This window comes from Macrotis lagotis, chromosome 1, assembly GCF_037893015.1.
Source record: "Macrotis lagotis isolate mMagLag1 chromosome 1, bilby.v1.9.chrom.fasta, whole genome shotgun sequence".
Lineage (NCBI taxonomy): Eukaryota > Metazoa > Chordata > Mammalia > Peramelemorphia > Peramelidae > Macrotis > Macrotis lagotis.
The window spans coordinates 283,911,061-283,935,437 of NC_133658.1; the positions used below are offsets into that span (position 1 = coordinate 283,911,061).

Sequence of the window (24,377 nt, forward strand, 5' to 3'; positions counted from 1 at the left end):
AAATCACATGGTATGAACGCAACCATTCTCTATGGCTTTTCTCTCTTGAGGAGATGAATTTGCAAGCTTTTGGTTCTATGCTACCTCTTGGAATATGACTGCTGACCAGTCCAGGAGCTAGACTTTTCTTTGGCATGAACATCTATTTTTGCTTTATTGGAGGGGATTTGTGTGCCGCCCTTAAAGAATCTGCCATAATTTCCTAAGCTAGTACCATTTATCAAGTTGGGATGAGTAGATATGATGGGAGTCACCAAGGCAAAGCACCATAGCAGTCAGTATCCCAGCCTTCTGTGGCAAACTCAGCTACCACCCCAGTGGAACACCTTAGGAACCATTGGACTCTCTCCCTTAAAACTAACTCAAGTTTCCCTTTTCACAGATAGAAAGGGCATCATGTGTAGGTAACTTTTCACAGTAAATGATCCCCTTTCCTTCCTGACTCCTGGAGCCTACTTTCACCTACTCTTCCCAACTCAAACTTAGGCCCTACCCCACAAGGATGGATAAGTCATCTCCAAACTGACATGGAAGGGTGTGTTTCTACTACAGAGATCCAAGAAGAGGAATCTGCAGAAGAATGCATCTGTGGCTTTTGCAGATGGAAATTCAAATTACTTACATGGAAAGAAGGCTGTGTGAAAACAGGATTTCTGGCAGCCTTGCTAGGAATTATGAAGCTAATTGCACATTTCTCTGTCAAAGCTGTTTTTAAGGCAGCCCAGCTGAGACAGATCACATGATAACTGGACAGTTCCATCTTCATTTCAGTACAATGAACAAACATAAATTAGCACCACAAACATTCAGGAACTGAGTACAATCTAGGATAATTACAACCAGAGAACATGTATGAATGGTCTTCTCTTTTTTTCAAACCAAGTAAGAACACATAATACTTTCTACATGGGCATGATAAGCTATCAATAAGACACTAAGGGACAGGCAAAGAGGGAGGGTGGTGTGGGGATGAGTGCTTTCCACATACTGAATGGGTATGAAGGTGATATGAATTTATATTAAGGTCCAGGGCATGAGGCACATATAGGCAACTGCCAATGCACAGAAAGTAGGGAGAATGCATCATGGCTGGGCACCCCCAGTGTTGTATTAAGGAGTTCTTTAGATAGCACCACAAGAGAAGTGTTTAAAAAAAAAGCACCAATTTTCACTTATTTATAGAAAACAAGATTTCCCTGTCATATACATTCTCCCATCAAGATCTGCAGGAAGAGAAAGAAAATGTGTTTTTTTTTGGAAATAACTGCAAATCAATTTAAACTTGACTTTGAAGGGAAACATGCATAGAAAAGGCAGCACTGCATTTGGGTTCCTCTTTTATTGTTGTTTTTTTTTTTCCATTTAAAATGCTGAGTTGATGAAAATGTCTCACGGAACAGTGGCACCAACATGAATTTGTTCGTTTGTTTGTTTTTTTTTCCATGGGCAGCCCTCTACAGCATTAATTCTTGCTGACTTGTATATGTTTCCCTTCTGTGACAATTTCTCATTTGAGGGCTCCCATTGCTAATTAGTAATCAAGAGCAAGAATGGTATTCAAACAAGTTCTCCCTGTTTCTAGAGTTTCCCACTGGAATTGTGGTTTCATCTGCACATATGTTGAGAAGCCAGGAATACTTAACATTTATAATAATATACAATACAAATATTTACTTACAAACTTACAAAAATATAAGCACCTTTAGTACATGGCAAAGGTATACACAGAACGACATTTAGCAATTATCTTTGTGGGGGGATTTTTTTTAATAAATGGAAGCACTAACAATTACGGAAATGACCTTTACAAAATTTGCTTCAGAACATTTTTTGAAGGTCAAGGTGAATCGTAGATTTTCAAGTTTCTTTTGTTATTTCTAAAAACAAAACATGGTCCATAAACACTGATTGGTTGCAAGCTTGTTAAGAAAAGTCTTTGCCCCATTTTTTTTGACATGATATGTTAGAGTAGATGAAATGTGAAGTCCACAGAAAAACTGTAAAAAGAAGCATTTGTGGGATGTACAGTACTTGGCTTTTGATTGGTTGCCTGCCATGGATGGTTCATCTAGATCATGTGATTCGGTTCCTATTAAGGATAGGGGTTCTCTCTTTGTTTCATTCTTTCTCTTGTTTTTAGGTTCAACACAGTGAGTGCAGTGGCACAGTTGAATTTAGGTGGATTGGAAGGGAATGGGGTGGACTTAAAAAAAAGAGACCATTCGCTGTCCAGTATCAGAATGCGCATGTAACACGCAAAAAAAAAAAAACCACAACAAAAAATGGTGAAATGAGGTTACGAGGTTGCTCATTTGGAGACTAGTTTTGGGTGACTTAACCCATGAAGCAAGCTGGTCCCACTTCGAATCCAAATTTCTGTGAGGCTTCACCAAAGTCATTAAACATAATGTCCACGATAGGCACTTGTTCCACTTTGGGGGAGTTGACTTCAAGCACGGTCTTCTGGTAGCCTTTCTTTGTCTAAAATTATATGGATAAAGAAGGGAAAGAGGGAGAGAGGCAGAAAGATTGATTAAAAAGAAAAAAAGTCCCAATCTTTGGAATGTTGGGCAATCATCAAATATAGCCTGCTTCCAATGAAACGTATGTGGAGATAATATAACTAAATCACCTTACTGCAGTAATCTAAGATAGGACATAACATTAAGAACTGTCATACTAATGCAAATAGTTCACTCTTGTTGTTACCTATATCTGACTCTTTGTGATCCCATTTGACTTCTTGGAAAAGTCACTATGTTGATTTGCCATTTCCTTCTCCATCTCATTTTATAGAGGAGGTACTGAGACTAATAGGGTTAAAATCACTTGTTAACTACTTGTGTTTGCTGGATTTGAACTCACAAAGATGAGTCTTCCCATCTATTGCATTCTATCTATTGTACCACCTAGGTGTCCCTAGATGGTTTGCTAGCAATAGATGGAGTGCAACCTTGAGTCCGGAAGTAATTTGACCCCAGGAGACAAATTTTATGGTTGTCATCATTCAATTGTGATAGCAACTGGAAAAAATTAAGTGTGGCTACTTAGTTTCCTGGTGGTCTAGCAGTCTAAAATCCACTCACATATGGGAGCTATAGATATAGAAAAATCCAAGGAGCTAGAAGGGACCTCAGAGTTCAGCATCTTCATAGTCCAGGTATAGAAACAAAACTCAGCTAGAGGTAAAGTGACTTGTTCTAAGAAACCACGGTATTACTTGTGGGTTGAGACCTAGGTCTCCTGAATTCTAGTCAGTATAATGTTATTTATATTTAATGATAATAATAACCTACTTAACAATAGTTAACATTTATATAGTGCTTTGAAACTTTCACAGATTTTTTAAAAATATAAACTCATTTGGGCTTCACAATAACCTTGTGAGAGAAGTGCTATCATTATTATTACCCCCATTATACAGATCAGAAAACTGAAACTGAGAGGTGACTCCGTATATATGACATGGTAAGCACCAGAAGTGGGATTTGAATCCAGGTATTCTTGTTTTCATATCTAACATGCTATTTATTTTGCTTCTTTAAGTTAATAGAACTTGGCATGAATATTTTCTAAATCTTGAAACTTGATACTTGGGGTAAGTTTAGTAGACATAGTGGGTATAAAAAGAGGCTCATTTGGGAGGGATGTTGCAGAGGTGTGTCCTACATTGGGTTGAGATTAAACTAGATGATCTCTAGAAGTCCCTTCCAATTCCAAGAGTTGTAGTTTTAATATAAGCTTTGCTATGCAAAAATATATACTGGAACCCCCAGCCCCTTATCCTTTGGGTCTAGGACAGGAAAAGAGGAATTCACAGTGACTCTAATGTAGTCCCTTTACATCCCCAAGGATGGGTCAGAAGTTGACAAATATCTTCAATTTCATCTGAATTTATGGTCTGCGTGCCTATGATTACCAAAGTGCTTTGAGAGCACATATTTAAAGTTTGATAGAATCCTCAAGGGTTCAGACTGTTTTCCTGGGCTGGCTGGTCATCCCGTTATTTCAGAAACATAAATAACTATTATGGTAGCAGCAATGTTCCCCCTGGGGCATGCAAAACTGCACAAACAAGAGAATTTATGCGATACAGCTTTTCAGCCCATCATACCCTGTGATTTGTTTCTCTCCAAAGGACTGGGCACATCCCAGCAACTGTGCCCACCAGGGCAATAAGATCAGTGGTTAACACATTCAATAATGGCCCAGGAATTAGAACCTAAATTCCTTTGGTATTTGCTATTACAATACAAATCAATCCGAATCTCTTAGGCCACAGTGGGTGTTCTGGCCTGATGGGCATCCTGCGTTTCTTTGAGAACTCTCCTTGTGTAAGGAACTAGAGAAGGCAGGACAGAAAGACAGAATTCATCAACTTGATATGTAGTTGATCAGTCAGGGTCATTTGGCAATTTGTAATGGACTAAGGGGTATGATGAGGAGAGAGAGGCTAACAGCATCAGAAAACAAAGCTAATGAGGGTAGGAAGCTAGACTGTGTATTGCCTAAGTACAGGACTGGGAATTTAAAATGTTTTTCTTTTAAGTCTAGTCATTACTGGATATCCCTGAGTATTACATGATGGGACTCTTGTTCACAAATAAAGAAGAAAAAATCATTGCCTGTGATACTCAAGGGAGTTAAATGATTAGATAAAGTAAGAGACAGGAGTAAGATTTGAATGTAGAACCCTCTGACTTCCTACTTCTTTCTTTATCATGAGTCCATCCCCTCCCCCCTTCAGATCCAGTAAATACAGGTCAGAGAGGAAGGCTGGGTTAAGACTATAAATAGACTCAGGGTAAATCCTTCATAAGAAGTCCACTATACAAATTAAGTATGTTTGTGGACCTCTCTAGCCTATAAATAAATATCAAGAAGTGTACCCATGGTCTTATGCCAAATAGGGTCCTTTGAGACTCTTCTCAGAGACAAAGGTCCTCTTTGTCTGTTGGGCATAGTTATAACTAGCACATTTTAAAACCAGGGCAATTCAACTGATAGTATGAGGGTGAGGTGTAGGAAGGATCATAGAAAAGCTTCTATGGTGGAAAAGAAAACAGCATTATTTATTGGGGGGGGGTTCTCCTTTCTACTAATTGATCAATGATTTCTTAATTGTCTAATCTAATGCCTTTCCTTCATACTTCTTCCTACATCTCCAAATGGCATCAGAATTTCTCCCCAATACTCTTTTCTCTCTGGTATTTTGTGACCCTGCACTTTCCTTATCCTCTTCTGGCCATTCCTTCACAAAATCTTTTTCTGGATCTTCCAATAATTGGATGTTCCTCAAGATTCTAATCTGCACACTCTTTTTCTTTCCACAGTCTTTTTTAGTGATCTCTTTAGCCTTTAAAGATTCGATTATAATCTCTCTGCTCTTGATCCCCAAATCTATATGGCTATCCCTAGGTTCCCTCCTGTATTCCATTTCCAAATCACCAATGGCTCACATTTCAAGTTAGATAAACTCATAGACATCTTAAACTCAGTATTTCCAAAAATAAAACCATTTCTACAGCTTTGGTCAGTTACTAGTTGGGTCATCCTGGTCAAGTAATTAACCTTTTGTAGCTTCTGTCTCCCAATCTATAAAATGAACACAATAATAGCAATGAGATAATATGTGAAAGAGCTTTGAAAAAATTTAAAGTTCTCTGGTACATGTGGAATATTATTGTTATTATTCCTTAGCTCTTTGTTTTCAGTCATCTAACATATCCAATAAATTTCGAACTCTTAAGATTTCTCTCTCCATATCTCTATGTCCTCTTCTCTCTACTCACATAGCTACCATCTTAGCTAGACCCCTCAATATTACAGCATGAATCTCTCCCTCTTTTTTTAGGTTTTTGCAAAGCAAATGGGGTTAAGTGGCTTGGCCAAGGCCACACAGCTAGGTAATTATTAAGCATCTGAAACCGGATTTGAATCCAGGTACTGCTGACTCCAGGGCCAGTGCTTTATCCACTACGCCACCTAGCCGCCCCTAGCAAGAATCTCTTAATTGGCTTTCTTCTCTATAGTCTCTTTCTAATTTATTCTTCATATAGTTACCAATGCATTTTTCTTGTTTGTTTTTGTTGTTGTTGTTGTTGTTGTCGTTTTTGGTAAGGCAAGGGGCTAAATGACTTACTTAAGGTCATCTAGCTAGGTAATTAATGTCTGAGGTCACATTTGAATTCAGGTTCTGTCCTCCTGACTCCAGAGCAGGTGCTCTATCCAGTGCTATCAAGGCAATTTTCTTAAAGTGTGTCCCCTCTCCTCAGACTGAATAAATGCCAGTAGTGTTGTAATACCTCTCAGATCAAATATTAATTCATTTTGGCATTTAAAGCTCTTCACAATCTGGCCTCTTTTTATCTTTCCATGCATTTTATTTATTCTTCTCTTTAACTCACTCTGTGGTCTAGCCCTATTAGCTTCCTTAGTATTTTCCACCAATAATGTTTCACCATCCACCTTCATGTCTTTGCACTGACTGAGCCCCATGTCCAGGATGATCTTCCTCCTTTCATCCATCTCATATAATCTCTGCTTAAGCATCACTTTCTTCAGGTTTCAGCTGTTCCCCCCAGTTCAGTTCAGTCTACTTCCTATATACAATTTGAACTGACCTATACACTTTGTCTCTCCCATTAAACTGTGAAACCCTTGAGGTCCAGGATTAATTTATTTTTCTTTCTTTCTTTCCTTCTTTCTTTCTTTCTTTCTTTCTTTCTTTCTTTCTTTCTTTCTTTCTTTCTTTCTCTCTCTCTCTCTCTTTCTTTCTTTTTCCTTCCTTCCTTCCTTCCTTCCTTCCTTCCTTCCTTCCTTCCTTCCTTCCTTCCTTCCTTATTCTTGGATCACCATAATTTAGCATATAACCTAACATTTGACACGTGATTAATAAATACTTGTTGATTTATTTGTTCCTTTAAAACTAGTCTTGCTAGCTAGAGTGCAAGTACTGTAAGTGCCTGATAAATTTGGATACCCTCAGACAGCTCTAGGTAGTCTTTCCCTAGTTACAGGTCTGACATGGGCATGAACCTGGTTAGAATGACAGGAGAGAGAGCTGCAAATTTATCAAGTATCTGTTGGACATTTGGAGCTGAAAGGCTAACCAATGTTCTTCTGCTAAACTGTCTTCTCTAACATGTTGTAATTGTTAGAGAGAAAAAAAAGTTAGCTACATGAGTAGGAGATAAAATTCTAGGTCTGGAATCATGAAGACCTGAGTTCAAATCCTGACTCCTACACTTATTTGTGTGACTTTGGACAAATCATTTCATTTCTTTCAAACTCAGATTACTCATCTGTAAAACAGGGATAACAGCAACATGTATATCATAGGACTATTATGAGATTCAAATAAGATAACATGTAAAGAGATTTGCAAATCGGGGTATAATATAAATAACAACAACAACAATAATAATAATAGCTGTCATTTATATAGTGTTCTAAGGTTGGCAAAGTATTGTACATATATAATCTCATTTGATCCTGGTAGGTGCTATTCTTCCAGATCTGCAGATGATGAAACTGAGAGATAGGCCAAGTGACATGCCCTGGGTCACACAGCGAATATCTGAGTCAGGATTTGAACTTTGGTTTCCCTGACTCCAAAACCAGTATTCTTACTCATTGGGCCACCTAACTTCCTAAATGCTAGCTATTATTATTATTATTATTATTATTGTAAGTACAAATCTCCCCTTTGCTCTGCAGTTTTTGTCCTGGGAAAGCTTGGGAGTCTTAAACCCTGGTTCTAGACCTTTTTCTCTAGCTAAGTCACTTTGTTAATTTCCTCAGTTCCCCGTTTAGAATATCAGGGAGATTCTTTTCAAACCAAATATTTTTTAACATTATTAAGTGTAACTATTTTGTTTCTTTTTAACATCTCGGCCAGTTAGTCCATATCCCAGGTTAGATTCAAGAGCCTCTGACTCCCACTGCAGAAACAAAAGGGATTGAGTTTCTGGGCTCAGGGGCCTTGAAAAATCAATGATCTTATGCAGTGTTCAGAATTTGAGGAAGAGGGAAGAATGTTCTTATCTCTTTAAACAATGAGAAAAGAATTAAGGACAATAATTAAATTTCCCCCTTTTGCCCAGATTGCATTCATTGTCTCCTCAAATTGAATGAAGGGCTCACATTTACCCGGGGCCAGCCTGAAGCTCACAGTTTTTAGGTACTTCTAGTTGGAGCTGAAATAGTTTTCATATCCTATGACAGAAAGAGCAAGATCTTCTTACCCTCTCTCTTGCACTAACTCTGACATATCCATATTTAGTTATTCCTTTTGGCTAACATAGTCTCTAGAATACCTCCATTCCATATGTGCCTCCATTGCACAAGTATTATCTTGCAAATGATGAATTAAACCATAGCACCTATCCACATCAGCTAGTAAGACAAACTTATTAGGTTATTTAAAATAGGACCCAGGGTGATAAAGTTTAGGTACATTTTGATTCAGTGATGCAGGAAGGAAAGGTCCATCCCTTATCCTTCAGTCAAAACTTCCTAACTTTGTACATAAACCTGAGTTTCAATTCTGATCTCCTCTCTCTCATGGGAATGTACCACCCTACAGATATGAAGTTATGGTCCCTAAGTTACCTTTAGTAGGACTTGGAGATGTTTTCTCAACAGCTAGGTTGGATTGAGCACCCTAAACCCTGCTCCCTTTGTAACTAAAGATATATATGTGTGTGTATATTATATTATACATATAATACACACACACAAATATATATATATGCAACCTGTCTTTAGTATATACATTTATATATATATATATATATATATACATATATATGAATATATGAGAAGCAGTGTTGCAAAGTGGATGGAGAACTGACCTTGAAACCAGGAAGGTCTAGGTCTAAATTCTACCTCTGACACATACTAGCTGCAGAAATTTGGACAAGTTCCTGGATCTCTCAGTGATCTAGATCAGTGGTGTCAGACTTAAATAGAAACAGGGCCACTAAACCAAATATAAGGATCCTTTTGTCCTATAAATTGTCTTGTAAAGTCATATATTGACATCATTTATGTTCTATTGCATTTTTATTTATTATATATTTGCTAATTTGATTTTAATCTAATTTGGGCTGTGTTTGACACCTCTGCTCTAGGCAATTTCTAAGATTATAATTGGAGAGAAGATGCTGACTTGCATTAATAAAAGGAGATTCCTTACCCAGGAGTTCTTTCCCCCCCAAAAAGCAGTGCAGTCTATATCTAATCCTATAAAGCTAAAGGTTCATTAGGTGGGTCAAATCCTTGACCTTGATCATGGTGCCAATGAGATACTTACTGCACAACCATCCATGAGAGCTCGGATGTAAGGGCTGTTGTCATAGGACATCTCTTCATCATTGGAGCCCAAGAAGCGAATGGCTTTGTCATAGCTGCCTGTGGTGGCATCTTGCCAGGCGACTGACTGGTAACAGTTGTAAGTGATGTTCTGACGTGCTGAGGCACTGAGGAGTCTGAGGAAGGTCATTTGTACCACTCCAACTGGATTCCCCTCTGAGTCCACATAGGAGAGCTAAAGGGTATTGGAGACAAGTAGGACAGGAAAAACTAGGCAGTGACATAACAATAATAAATACCCCATAAAATTCTGGCACTTAAATATAATACTTTATGCTTTACACATTGTAGCCCCATTTTTTCTATCATTTGAAATACAATGTAAAATCAGAATTATATAGTTTTGAACCACATGAACATACTTGTAGATTATCTTTTTTTTTTAATGGAAATAAAACCTTAGGAATTCACAGGTTCAAAAGGAACTCTCATTTTTTTTTCATGGGAAGCATCATGCTCTATACTTGCCCCACAGTGACATCTAATTTCCTTTTTTATTAGATGGTAGCTGCAAAGGGCAAGGACCCTGTCTTTATTTAAATTTTGTATCTCAATCAGTGTTGAATACAGTGCTCTGCACAGATTAAGAATTTATAAATTTTAAGGAACATTGTCCAATTAATGAATAAATTCTCAATGGCCAAAGTCTGAATATCCAAAATTTGAGGTTCAGTTTAAGTCTCACTTATACTACTAAGCCTTCTTGACCACCTCATCCCTCTATCATCTCTATTTTATTTGAATTTCTAAGTATTGATTTTCTGTAATTTGGCTATCTTGCCTTGGTTTTAGACTGTTTTGTGTTTGTGATTCTCATTTCTCGAATGAGATAATAAGATTTCAGAGGCACAGACTATCTTACATTTCCTTTATCTTTTCTAGGGGATCATATTTGTACTTCTGTACCTTTCATAGTCCCTAGCACAGGAATCTTGTAAATAATAATAATAATAATAATAATAATAATAATAATAATAATAATAATAATAATAATATTTTCCTTTAAATTAAGGATTATACTAATTGTCTTTGGATAATAAAAGTAACAGGCAATTCTGAATCTGTGACTTAAAGTAATCAGACTGAGGACCTTGCAGAACAAGTCTGTCACATACACAAGACCTACACCTTCAGTAGGGAGTCAACAGGTTTTTGCAAAAAAAGTCTTCAGATAAATAACAGATTTGGTGAAATGCTCCAAAATGAGCATGTTGCTTTGTTAAGGATGTCATATAACATTCAGAAGGTTGCATATCAATGTTGAAGGATGGGAGAGAGAGTAGGGAATATGGAATACTAGGAGCTTAGAGTTTGGTTATGGGATCATCATCAATATTGTCAGTTCTCCAACTCACACCAAAGGGAAGGAAACAACAGAAAGAATATCTCTGAATAATGGTGAATATCAAAGGTATGCTTATCAGGCTGTGGATTACACTGTGGATTTTCCTGTGTTTTGGAAATAGATTAATCCTAATTGGGTCATTCTTAGAATCATAGCAAAGTGAATTTGCATTCCTTAAGACCATTGTAACAGCAAAATTAGAAAGATTTCCAGAAGAGTGAATTTAACCTGAGTTTTCATATTTTTTCAACAAATTTCAAGATCATAAAATTGATAAGTAAAATTGATCATCAAGAACCCTTTGCCAAATAAGACAAGAATTGTTTCATCTGTGCCACTGGAAAATGAAGAAACCCAAACTCAATTTAAAACATGAGAAGATGCTCTGTCTCAATATATCTCTGCCAACAGAGCTTGAATTCTGGAGCCCTCTCTGAAGGGTCGCATGTGGGCCTTGTTCCCTTTAAAACATTCTGGGGAAACTGCTAGGGAAGTCAAAGGATTCAGACATCTGGAGATCTCAGTATCATTTGAATATACATAGGTTCTCAAGTGCAAACTTTCTAACCCTGTTTGTATCAAGGAAAAATATCTCCAATAGGCAGACTCCAGCCTAGCATTTCATTCTTCATATGGGTGCATATTTTCTTCTATGGCTACACATTTGGTATTGAAAAGAAGCTGGTTTACTAAATGTCTTAGAAGAAATAATCCCAGAACCTTAAGAGACAAAAAATCCTCTCTAAGTTTTCCCTAAAGAGTCATGGAACAATGATCAGGGGTGACACCATCTTCCTTGACTCTAATAGCAGTAGATAACTGAAATAACTTTTTTAATGTTAGGTGTCATTGAAATAGCTTATCAATCAAAGACTACTGAGTGATGTCTCCTATGTTTGCGGCACCATTCAGACACTGGAGAAGGGAATACCTGGAAATATAAGATACGTAAGGAATATAGATAGGTAAGCATAAACATATATGAAGAGATATCATGAAACAAAGCAATTGGTCAGTATGTCAAGAACTTGTGATTTCATGAGTGAAGAAATTTCTACCACTCATACTGTTGACAATTTATCAATATAATTTTGTATTTAAGCCTCAATTATCTGTGAGACAGAACCATTTATAGCATCATAGATACAAAGCTTGATGGTGACTTGGAGACCATCTGGCCAAACTCCCCCATTTCACAGATGAGGAAGCAGAGACCCATGAAAGTTAAGTGGCACAAAGGTCACAAAGTTAGCAAGTGTTAGGGGTAGAATTTGATCTCAATTTTCTTTAATTTCAGACTTGAGGTTTTTCTATCATATCACAATGTCCACAGGAAGGAGAGATTTGTTCTGTCTGGAAGTTTTCATGGTGGAGGTAGAAACTGAACTGAATTGGGTAGAGTTCAGTATACGTTTTTAAGAACTGGGCAAGTTACATATATGTAATTCATGGTTATACTTGTAGTTCTCTAATTGGATTGAAATCCTAAAATAGGGTGAAAAGTAACCAAAAGTAGACTGTGATTCTGTTGCTTGAATCTTAATTCCTAGGGAAACCCTTGAGTCCTGATGAGTTCAGAATACAGGTATATGAACAGTTCTAGAGTGGGAATCTCCTCCTGAGCAAATGTCAGTGAGGTTTGGCTCTAATAAAAAGGTCCCTAAATTGCTTGGCATTAAAACCAAAGGGCAGGCTCACAGAGAATCTAGTTATGGGTACATACAATTTACTGGAAAACTCCTTTAAAAATATCTTAGGTCAAACTATTGAAACCAATGCTGATTCTCAGAATGTGAGAACTAGAAGGGACCTCAAAGACCAGGTAATTTAGTATTCTCTCTGTGCATCCAGATTTTGTTTGAAGACTTCCATTGAGAGGGAAACTATGATATTATAATCTATTACTGGAGATCCCTAATTGTCAGGAAATTATTATTTACATTAAATCTAAATTTGCTATTTTTGTAACTTCCATCCACTGCTCCTCCTCCACACTCAAGTGGAATGAAATTAATCCATCAATATGATGACTTTTGAAGACAATTATCATTTTTCTTCAGTCTTCTCATCTTCAGGTATTAATTGTTCCCCATATAGTGAGAACTTGAAACCCTTGATCATTTTTTGCTGACCCTCCTCTGGAGAGGATTATATTTATACTTCTGTGCCTTTCATAGTCCCTAGCATAGGAATCATGTAATTGATGACAATAATAATAATAATAATAATAATAATAATATTTTCCTTTAAATTGAGAATTATGCTAGTTGTCTTTGGATAATAAAAGTACCAGGCAACTCTGAAACAAAAATTTTGTTTGGTTGGGTTTTTTTTTTTTGTAAGGCAATGGAGGTAAGTGATTTGTCCAGGGTCAAATAGCTTAGTAAGGTCAAATTTGAACTCAGATCCTCCTGACTCCAGAGCCATTGCTCTACTCGCTGTACCACCTGGGTGCCCCCTCCCCCATTCTTTAAATTATTAATGCTCAAAATCTGATTATCACATCTGAATATAATGGTCAAATTGTGATATGATCAAGGCAAAGTACAACAAGGGTAAAACATTCCTAGTTCCTCTCCATGAAAATGTCTGAGGACTGAAGTTGATCTGAAAAAAAAAATGGGAATTTTAGTAAGCTAAAAACTCAATATGAGTCTACAATGAGGTATGGCAGACAAAAAAGTTAATGGGATCTTAGACTATATTAAGAAAAGTTATAGTTTCCCAGAAATAGGAAGGCATCTAATCTGTCTTTCCTCCACTAAACAAGAACTTGATGTTAAAAAATGATGGGCCAAATATAGTGGGGGGAAAATTAAAGCAAACTATGGAGTTTGGGGTTGAAAAACTTGAGATCAAATCCTGGGTTGTAACTTTTGGCAATTTATTTCAACTATCTGAGCCACAATTTATTCATCTATAAAATGAAGGATAAATATAATAATCTCTAAGATCCTTAAAAGTCTAATATGGGGTGATTTTGTTTCAGACTACAAAACATACAAACATTTAATTATTCATTTTAATGCTATTATACTTTTTGAAGATGTGAGTTATCTTTTATTCAATTTTATGGCATTTCTCCAACTTAAAATCACTCAATTTTTAAAAATCAAGATTATAACTAATTTTTTTCTTTCAATGAGATTTTTTTGGGGGTAGGGTGAGATTTAAGGGAAAATTTGGTGATCCTGTAGACAGACTTGGTAAGGGTTTGCACATTCATTGCTAAGGATAATTTCCTTAGACAGCAACATTTCTGTTTCTTTCCTTAATTAAAAAACAAAGCAAGTGTTCAGTGGTTTCAGAGTTCCCCGGCTGACTTGATGGCCCAAAATGGGTCTAGACAAATCAAGTTCAAGGAATATATAAGTAAAAGAATGGTATACAAACCAGATATCAGGATGCAGCTGGGTGGTCCTTCTGAGAGGGAAATATGACTGACTATGAGAAAGAATGCATGCCAGAGGGAAGAGATCAGAGGAAAATCACTAGGGCACAGAAGGATCTGAAACAAGAAGCTGCTTCTTTAGGGGCAGCCTGCCAACAGGATGGAATTTTCATGAGATATCACCTTCTTTTCTAGGTTGCAGCTCTGTGGGGGAAGACCACCACAGTTCACTGGAATGAGGCCTTTTCCCCAGATGGAGGAACAGAAGTCCCCAGGCAATTTTAGTTCCACCTATTATGTCTGTGATAGCAAAGATAAACTGCAACATCCTACAAGGAGTGGTTCTCATTGAATACTTAGGCATCTGCAGATGCTGAGGATGGGGTTGGAGGAATAATGATTTGGAAGCAACAATAAGAGAAGCAGGTATTTTTCTTTGAATTTTGAGCAATAGGTCAAACAAAAGGTTCAAGAAAGTTTTGTGATAATCGAGAAATGAATAGCCTACCCTCTTCTCCTTTAATGGAGCTTTGTAAGGAGGGGGCTCTGATGGACAAAATTCTTCTACAATCTGTGGGAACTTGGATGATGGGGGAACTTTCCCATAGAACACTACCCTCACTCTTCCATCCATCTCACTGTGCCCTCATTTGCATCTCACCTGGGACAAATGCCATCCTCTCAAGCAACTACTCTTTATTGAATGAAAATTCATTTCCAGATCCTTCTGTGTTTTGGTGGCTGTTTTCAGAGGAGGTGCAAAAGGAGAGAAAAATCAGAAACAAAGTAAAAGAGAATGAAGATGGGACAAATCTGCAGTGCAAAGGCACAAAAATAAAATAACAAGAAGTCTCTCAAATTTTGGCAAAGGAGAAAACAAATCCTGAAAGTGATGGGCAATAAATTGACATGGTTGGGATTTTGTTTATTTGTTTTGTTTTGGACAGGGGGAGCAAGAAACAGAGTATGAGATATTAATAATTAGCCAATGAGGTGCTTGGAGGTTAAGCAATGAGAAACAACTCATCAAGAGTTGATAGATTAAAATGCTGGCTCATAACCAAGGATCTTGCAAATACTCAGCAAGGGGTGGTGGAATGTAGGGTGGAGAACAGCATACTTTTTCTGCAGAGCTATGTTGGGAGGATCAGTTGTGTGCACACCCAGGTGGAAAAGAATGGGTGCCAGGGTATGGGTAACTATGGTATCTTTTGGGGGTAAAATTTGCCAATCTCCATAGCTTGGATTCCTGGGTAAGAAACCAGTTCCTTAAAGTGGTTCTGAGGGTGGAATGGCAAATTCTGAGGAAGAGACCAGAAGAGGGAAGGTTTAGGCTGAAAACACTATTTCTTGACCTTTCAAGAGAAAGGAATAGATTCCAGAATGTTTATTGGCTTCTACATTGACAATGGGAGCCAAGGAGGGTGAAAGAACCATTGAATGGCAGTGGCTAGGATTTCATGGCATTCTGCCATGCAGATGGAAGGGACGTGATCATCAGAACCTTGAAGGGAGACCTAGATCAAAATATACAAAGAGAGAAAGTCTCTACCAGGTCTACACTGTTCAGAAGATGGTCTATATTTGTCCAGATTAGGTGAGGTTTTTTTCCTTTATTTCTCCCAACCAATTAAAATTCACTTACTAGAGCCCATGTTTCTTACATATTTCTGAAATCACATCTAAGACCATAACATATACAGTAATTTAGTCTACTTATATAAAGCAAAGAGATAAGTCCAGTTTTGGCCATTACTGTTGAAAGCCTCAGTGTCATAGAGAGTTCCTTGAACAATAAAGGCATTTGGGCTTAGAAATAGGCTGGGAAGATGAGAAGAGTTTCATCAGGAAGAGTCATAACACTGCAGGAGGTCTAGAATGAATTTCATTCTGTTCATAAACCAACAATGGACAGAATGAAATCCTCCCACAAAATATTTGCATTTGATGTACAGGCTGCTAGAGAGCCCCTCTACTTTGGCAGATGCTGAGTCTCGTTCCTGAACAGTGCCCACTCCCAACTGCTGCTCTGGACTCACTGAGCTTTGATGAATCTAAATTTAAAAGCTGACTCCCACTCCCAATCCAGAATTAGCTTTAGACTGGTGTGGCTTGGGTGGGAATGGGGTATGTGTGAGTGTGGGGGTGAGCATTGGAGAAAGAGAAGGAGGAATATGGCATCTTTTCTCAGAATTCCACCTAAATGTGAACACATTTGGCCAAACCTATAACGGCAAGTGCCCAGTATGTTATTAGTCCAACATGCAGAGTGCCGTGAGTTTGGCCATGTCCAAAGCAGGCATGGGCCAAGAGGGCCCTGCCAAGGTTAGCCACTTACCATAGAACCTCGCTTGTACTGACTATACCAGGTAGAAGGTTGCTCTTTGGGCCAACGGGCCATTTTACTCTGTAAAATATGAGATGGGGTGGGGTTTAAAGCCAAAACTGAAAAGAGGCGAGGGCCTTCCTTACCAGTTTACCACGCTTGAATTCACTGAACCAGGAGCCTGGGTTTTCCTTGGGCCAGGAAGTAATTCTGGCCTAAACACATAGCAAGGGAGATGGAAAGGGAGAGAAACAGAGAATACAAGAGTTAATTCTCCTGCCTCAGTGAAAATTTGTCCAACTTTCTTTAAATCAATATATTCAAAGTTTCTTTCCATCAAATAATATCCTTTAAGACTGTATTAGATTTGTTACTCACACCTCTTTAGTGTCCTCAATACTCCCTGCTTCTCTTATTGGACAGAAGGAGAGAGGAACAAAGAATCTCCCCCCCCCAAAAAAAAGCGTCCATTTGAAGAGGGCTTACAGACAAGTCAAGTCTTCATTTCTTACCTGCTGCATGTCTTGGACTGGACAACATTCTTAACCCACTTTTGTACCCCACCCGCTAATATTTTCAGTGTTCTTTTATGTATTGTATTCCTGAATTAGATTGAAAGCTTTCTGAGGATAGGGTCTGTCTTTCTTTTTTCCTTTATTTATTTCCCAGCAGTTAGCATAGTAGCCAATACACAGTATATATTTAATAAATGTTTATTGAACATTTCCACAAAGTCTACCTTATATATTATCCCCTTACTGAGAGAATTATTTCAGAGACAGCCAAAAGTCTCTCTACCTCTGCATTATGATGTCTACAACCTTCAAACTCTATAACTGTTCTATCTTAATTCTAGACAGAACTTAGATGAAGACACAATCTTAAATGACAATACCACTAAGAGGGAAATATATTAGCTCATTAAAAATCATTAATAATATGCCATTTATTAAGAGTAGCTTCAAGCAGAGAAGACTAGAATCCAGAAGAAACCACCTATCTCTCTAGTTTTTTTCTTTCTTTTTCTTTTTCTTTTTCTCTTTCTTTCTTTCTTTCTTTCTTTCTTTCTTTCTTTCTTGCTTGCTTTCTTGCTTGCTTTCTTGCTTTCCTTTCTTTCCCTCTCTCCTTTCCTTCCTTCCTATCTATCTATCTATCTATCTATCTATCTATCTATCTTATTTGATTCTCACAACAATCCCGTAGGGTAGATATTATTCTTATCCCTATTTTTAGGCTTGTCCCAGGGCTGCACAACAAATGTCTGAGGTAGAATTTGAACTCCGGTCTTTTTTAATTCAAGTCTAGTGCTCTTACCTATTATGGATTAAATTCAGCTTGCTTTTTTAAAAGTATACAATATATCCAATGTGCAGTTTTCAAAGCTATCCTACTATTTATGATTCCTACTGATCTTTCTTTTGTTCTCTTCTCAATTTTGGGAACTCCATACCTGTCCCTATCTCCCTCTTCCCCTGCTCTTATTTAAAAAAAAGAATAAACTTTTTAACACATAAATATAGGAAAGCAAATTCCCATACTGGTCATGTCCAAAAAACACATGCCTCATTATACATCTTGAGTCCTTCATCTCTCTTGCAAGAGGTAGATATCATGCTTCATCATTAATCTTCTGGAATTATGGCTGGTCATTTCATTGATCAAAGCTCTTAAGTCTTTCAATTTTTTATTGACATTTTCATCATTATTGTAAAAAATTGTTCTTTTGGTTTTCCAACTCATTTCCAAAATAATTTAGTGGGAGAAAAGATTGTGGATTGGGAGGACAACTTGGATCTAAATCTTATTCGCTCATGCTAGAACTTATTTCTTAATAGTGAAGCTATTAAGGATGTAGCTTTGTATTTATAAGGGTATGTATATACATGATGTGGACATAAAATATATATATATTTATATGTATCTATATTTTATATATATGTATATCTACACTTTATATATATAAATCTACATATTTACATTTCATATATACAAATGCATATACAGTATTTGAATATAATATATAGCCATGTATATACATGTATACACAGACATATGTATTCACACACATATAAACAATATGTGTACATGTATAGCTACATATCTATACCTATAAATCTTTATTAAATCTAAATATATGTATATATTATACAATATTATATATGTATGTATATTATACAATACACAAATATATATGTATATATGTACATGTAAATGCCAAAGTGACCCTCCAAACTATGAAGTAATGAATATGATTTTTTTTTAAGGACTATGAAAACCAATTTCATTGTAGGTACAATAGAGGACTGGTCAAGAATTGTGGAGGTTTGGGTTTAAGTTCCAGCTTAAGTAAATAAATCCTTTCTCTGAATCTCAGTTCCCTTATCTCTCTTATGGGAGGGTTCAAAGAGATCATCTCTAAGTTCTCTACTGACTTTGGGGTGCTCTGCTCTAGAAAGGTCCAACAGTGATCCATTGCCCAGTTTTCATTCAAGAACTATCAGAAATGCATCCCAGCTCTGATGTCTTCCTAGTATTTACTAGTGAGGACCCACTGAAGAATTCTGCAACATTTTTAAGGTTTTTCTTTTCCCTTCCATATTGACCCCATCGACTGAACTACTATCATAGTGCTATGTTTACATGGCTGAACTTGCCATTGAGAATATTAGATTTAACTGTAGTACACATTTTGTTCTATTAATGAAGAGATATTTCCAAATCCACTGTAACAGTCTTAACTGACTGATTAAGAAATATTGACATTTTCCTTTATCCCAGTCTCTTGATGTCAGGCTACCTCTGATGCAAGATTTTTGTGGAAAATGAAAGATTAGAGAAGTGTCAGCAAACACATTTGTTTTTCATTATCTCACTGGGACAGAAATTAGTCAACCATGCAATTAAGAACAAAAATTACCTGCCTATAAAATAGTTAGCTGTCTGCTCTCCCCCAGCAGGAGGTATGTATACAGTCATAAAAAAATGAAATCTATATATTTTTGCCAAAATAAATCTTTATGGTTCTGAATACTACCAAATTTGTATATTTACAAAACTGGAATAAATCAAGAACAATTACTGTTATTAAGTATGGTAAATACCTTATTATAACCCAAGGAAAAATAACCATATTTAGAATAATCAATAATTCTCTGAAGTCAGTAGGCAGTTCTCAAATCCTTTTCATTTCTATGATGAAGCAATCAAAGTTTCATCAAAATTAATCCTTTCTATATGGGACAAACCAAAATAAAATGCAGATTTAAGCATAAAAAGAAAACACTTACTAGGCCTCTATATCAGTGTCCAGATATTTGAGGGACTATCACAGAGCAGAGGTATGAGTTATTCTCTGTAGTTTCCCAATGGAAGAAAAAGAAACATTTGGTGGAAGATGCCAAGAGGTATATTTATGCTCAACATAAAGAAAAGCCTCCCAACAATTAAAGTTGTTCATCAATGGAATAGGTTGCTTGGAGGTCTCTAAGCTAAATCTGTGTGACTAATTATTGAGACTGTTTAGTTATAAGGTAAATTAAATGGCTTTGGCGGTCCTTTGTAACTGAGTTTTTGTGCTCCTGTCAAGAATTTAATGGAATTGGCTAGTAATTTTTCTTGCTTTTATATTTCTATACTGACTTCAACAAACCATTCACAGATGAGGATTGGGGTGCTTCTCTATGCCAAGATTGTCAAAAATGAGTGCATGCTAAAAATGAAAGTGAGTCGTGAGGGACAGCAGTGTACTCTAACACCAGCAGCAGCCTTTGCATTTCTTCTCAAAATTGTCAAACTTAAAAAAAGATGAACTATAAAAGAAATATACTCATATTTTCACACACATTTCACTTCAAAATTGTGAAACCTAAAAAAAGATGAACTATAAGAGAAATGTTGATATATTTACACACACACACACACACACCCTAATATATTAAGAACCTAAATTCCAATCCAGTAGATCAGAGAGACTTTAAAAAAATGAGATCCCAATGGTTACACAGAGAATGGAACTAACATAAAATGAATCAGAATCCAATTGACTCTAGCATCTAACCAAATAGAATTTTTTTTCTGTCATTGAACTTGTAGGAGAAAGATACAATTCATGAAAAATCAAATGGATTATTAAAGTCCAAACAGGAGCTTCCTGTAGATGTCCCTGTGGTTATTTACCACTCACTTGAATCTTCCATACCTTCTATTTAAAAATCTACATATCTTGCTTGGAACAGCAATGATTGCCAAAGTCTTACAAAATCCTTCAATAAATATGCAGTGTTATAACTAAGATAGGAGAAGGAACTCAGGAATTTTCAGGAATATTTTCAGAAATTGTTGAGCATAAAAAGATGATCCTACTTAAGCCTTAATTAGCCAGAAAACCCAATTCATTGGTATATTTCTTTGCCTAAAATTTCCAGGCAATTGACGTTTCCTTCTCATTTCCTATGATTTTCTATTTTAAAATACCTTAAATCATACTTCTGGAAGTCAGTCCTCTTGATCTTGAAATGATCAGGAATAAATAGATCAATCACTGATTTTCATTTATAAACTGAGGCCATCCAGGTGAACTTACCAGATGCATAATATACACATTCAGAAAATTTTCAGAGGGAAATAAATCACACCAGCACTTACTCCTTCTGATTTCTTATCAGGGAAGATGCACGTTTCTCCACCTGCTGTAAAATTGCAGTAAACTTTGAAAGAATCCCTGGAACATCCTTGGTTAGGGTCAACCCAGTATTCACCTGGATTTCAGGGGGTGGGGGTGGAGAGAGGGAAATAGAGAGAGAGAGAGAGAGAGAGAGAGAGAGAGAGAGAGAGAGAGAGAGAGAGAGAAAGTGAGTCAGACAATGTTCAGGTAATTGGTTCTCAGAATATTTCCTCCACCTTAGATAATATTCAATTTCAGTTCAATACTTAAAATGCTTGGTTTTATAATTCAAGAACCTTTTTCTTTTATCCTACTAAATGCACAAAGAAAATCTATAGAGTAGTTCTGTGGACCCATCTGGACTCTTGATACACCTTGAGCAAGTTATAATGAACAAAGCATAGTGGACAATTAATGCAAAAGATGAATAATTTACTTTTATGGTTGGGTTCAAATTCCATTAAAATAATTTATTAAAAAATTTAAAGGGTAGTCTAAACTCAAGAGCATTAAAAATAAAAAATAAAAACCTAATAATCCCATTTGGATTCTTTAAACAGGAAATGAGATGCTGAAATGATTTACTTTTCTAATATAAGCACAGTAGTTGATTTCCTCATAGATTTAAAAAACCTAATAAGTTTATAAATTATGTTGAGTTGGGCATCTCTAGTTCCATGGCTCCCCTAATAACAATAACAGCTAATGTTTCCATAGTGCAGGTTTGCAAAGCACTTTACATTTATTATCTCCTTTAGCCTTCCCAATATATCTAGGAGGGAGGTACTATTATTATTTCCATTTCACCTGTGAGAAAACTGAGGCAGATAAAGATTAAGTAACTTCCCAGGATCATACTACTAGTTATATATTGGAGGAAAGAATTGAACTCAAATTTTCCTGATTCCAAGCACAGTACCCTCTTCTTTGTATCATGTAGCTACCCCTTCACCTACCATCAGGGAAATCAGGGTGGCAGAGTTGCAAGTCCTTGCAGGTACGAGCAGGATTGTGTTGAGTGCCTAAGGGATGCTTCATCTGCTCAATTTCCAGTTTCAAAGAGTTAAGTGAGCCAAAGATCTCTTCCATACCATCGGCATAATCCATGTAGTTCTCACCATTACCATCATCAAGGAACTGACTGGCATCAATATTCCTTCGAGTCCTAGAAGCCTGAATGGGCAATGGCTGAATGACTTCTCCTGGAGGACCCTGCATTATGGAAGAGGCAAAAGCAAAGTAAACAAATCCTACTGATTTAGAAACAACTTTGAGTACATGAGCACAGTTGGAAGAATGATGCCTATGTAAGAGCAGAAGATTTTTCCTTTGGAATGACACATAATTTCTTATCACTTCATATCTGCTGCCTTAGACTAATAGATATCCTGTTTCCCCATTCTCCATCACTAAGTTCTTTGCAATGAATCTTTTATTTAATTTAACAAATATCTATAGGCACCTACTAAGGGTAGGTGCCTACTAAGCTCAGTAGAGGGATTCTCCCAGTTATGAACCATCTCCTATGAGAAGTCTTTCTTGATCTTCCTCATTGTTACTCTCCCTCTCTAACTTTCCTTCAATTTATCACATGCATATATCTTTTTTTTTAGGTTTTTTCAAGGCAAATGGGGTTAAGTGGCTTGTCCAAGGCCACACAGCTAGGTAATTATTAAGTGTTTGAGACCGGATTTGAACCCAGGTACTCCTGACTCCAGGACCGGTGCTTTATCCACTATGCCTCCTAGCCGCCCCCACATATATCTTTTTACAAGTTGTATCCTAAGTAGAATTTAGGCTCCATGAGGACTTAGGTTAGATTTTTTTTGTTTTTGGTCTGTCTTTTTTAAGTTTTTGTATTCCCATGGCCTAAAATACCTGGTACACACTGTAAAGGATTTTTATATACATAGATACATATGTTTATATATACATAATATTTATATATATATAAATATAGATTCATATATATTTAAATATATATATGTATATATATATAAAACTATGTATATTTGTCAAGCTGGATAAATATATATGCTACAAAATCTCCTTTAAGAGCCCATTTTTCATCATATCAATTTGCTGCTGTTGGTGTTGTTCCTTTAACAATGACTCTCTAGAATAAGTCTAAATCTGCCACCTTCAATACATCCTAAGATCAGAGATTTGGAGCTAGAAGGGTCTCTCTCTCTCTCTCTCTCTCTCTCTCTCTCTCTCTCTATATATATATATATATATATATATATATATATATATATATATATATATATACATTTTGATATTCTCACAAGATCCTTGGCTCTAGTCCAGTCTATTCCCTCCTCACTCCCTTCCCAAGCACATTCCTGTCTTTTCCCTGACTTTCTTTTCTCACATATTTTATTATTCTAGAATGTCCTCTCTAGCCTTTTCCATAAATCCCACATCTTTATTCAATTCAAGGTTCTGCTCATCTTCCCCTTCCTCTAATTTCTACAGCTTGAAATACTCTTAAATTATATTTCCCTCTTCTAAATTTCTATAGTAATTTTATACTTGATCACACGCTACCTTGTATAGCCAATTGTTTTATGTATGTGTTTTGTCTCCCTAGCTGGGTTGTGAACAACTGGAGAACAAGGACTATTTACATTTTTCTATCACCCACAACTGTATAGGGGTAGGCACCCAGAGAATACCTAATCTAAACTTTTGAATCCAAGAAGAAAATTAATTTTCCAGATATTTATATACATAAGCATAAAACCAAGATTGGGAATAAGATTGAAGGAACACTATCTTTAACTCGAGGAAATTTTTCACCATTTCACTTGTTATACTACTTCTTAAACATAAAGGTCATCTCCTCCCAAAAGATTATATCTTATCTAGTTTTCTCCCTTGAGCTTTCCCTTTGATTTGGAATTTCCTAGGGGGCGGGGAAATGCAATGACTATAATGTTACTATGAGTTACTGAGAATTCCAACAATAACTTTTAAATCCTCAAAGAATACTTACAGGTGGACCAGGAGGCCCAGGATGGCCGGCCTCTCCTTTGGGACCTGTTGGACCCTGGAGAAAAAGAAAAAAAGTAAACACATGTGTAACCACTGGGGAGCATTAGCAACTGTGGAAAAAATGCAGTTTTTTCACATGAATATCTCTAATCTTTTCAGTAATCAAATGTTTGAAAGAAAGACTTCAGTGAAGTCTCAGCAAAAGTTGAGAATGGGCAGGGATAGGTCTATAAAAATAAACCGAAAAAAGAGAGGGATGGAAAGAGACTATAGACTTGTC

At 36.6% G+C, this 24,377-nt stretch overlaps 1 protein-coding gene across 2 annotated transcripts in view; it reads right to left on the reverse strand.

The window, feature by feature from the left end:
* Positions 1 to 1,538: 1,538 nt before the first annotated feature.
* The window catches only part of COL5A1 (collagen type V alpha 1 chain), a 288,050-nt gene continuing 265,211 nt past the window's right edge, over positions 1,539 to 24,377 (reverse strand). Inside the window, exons 61-66 of one of the 2 annotated variants that reach the window (XM_074210737.1) lie at positions 24,099 to 24,152; positions 22,057 to 22,312; positions 21,082 to 21,194; positions 16,450 to 16,518; positions 9,317 to 9,550; positions 1,539 to 2,481 (exon numbers count right to left, since the gene is read on the reverse strand). In XM_074210737.1, coding sequence (XP_074066838.1) covers positions 2,335 to 2,481; positions 9,317 to 9,550; positions 16,450 to 16,518; positions 21,082 to 21,194; positions 22,057 to 22,312; positions 24,099 to 24,152 — 873 coding nt within the window. In that variant the 3' untranslated portion in view covers positions 1,539 to 2,334. Of the gene's footprint in view, positions 2,482 to 9,316; positions 9,551 to 16,449; positions 16,519 to 16,583; positions 16,653 to 21,081; positions 21,195 to 22,056; positions 22,313 to 24,098; positions 24,153 to 24,377 lie in introns of both variants that reach the window. The other variant, XM_074210736.1, reaches the window with a different exon arrangement.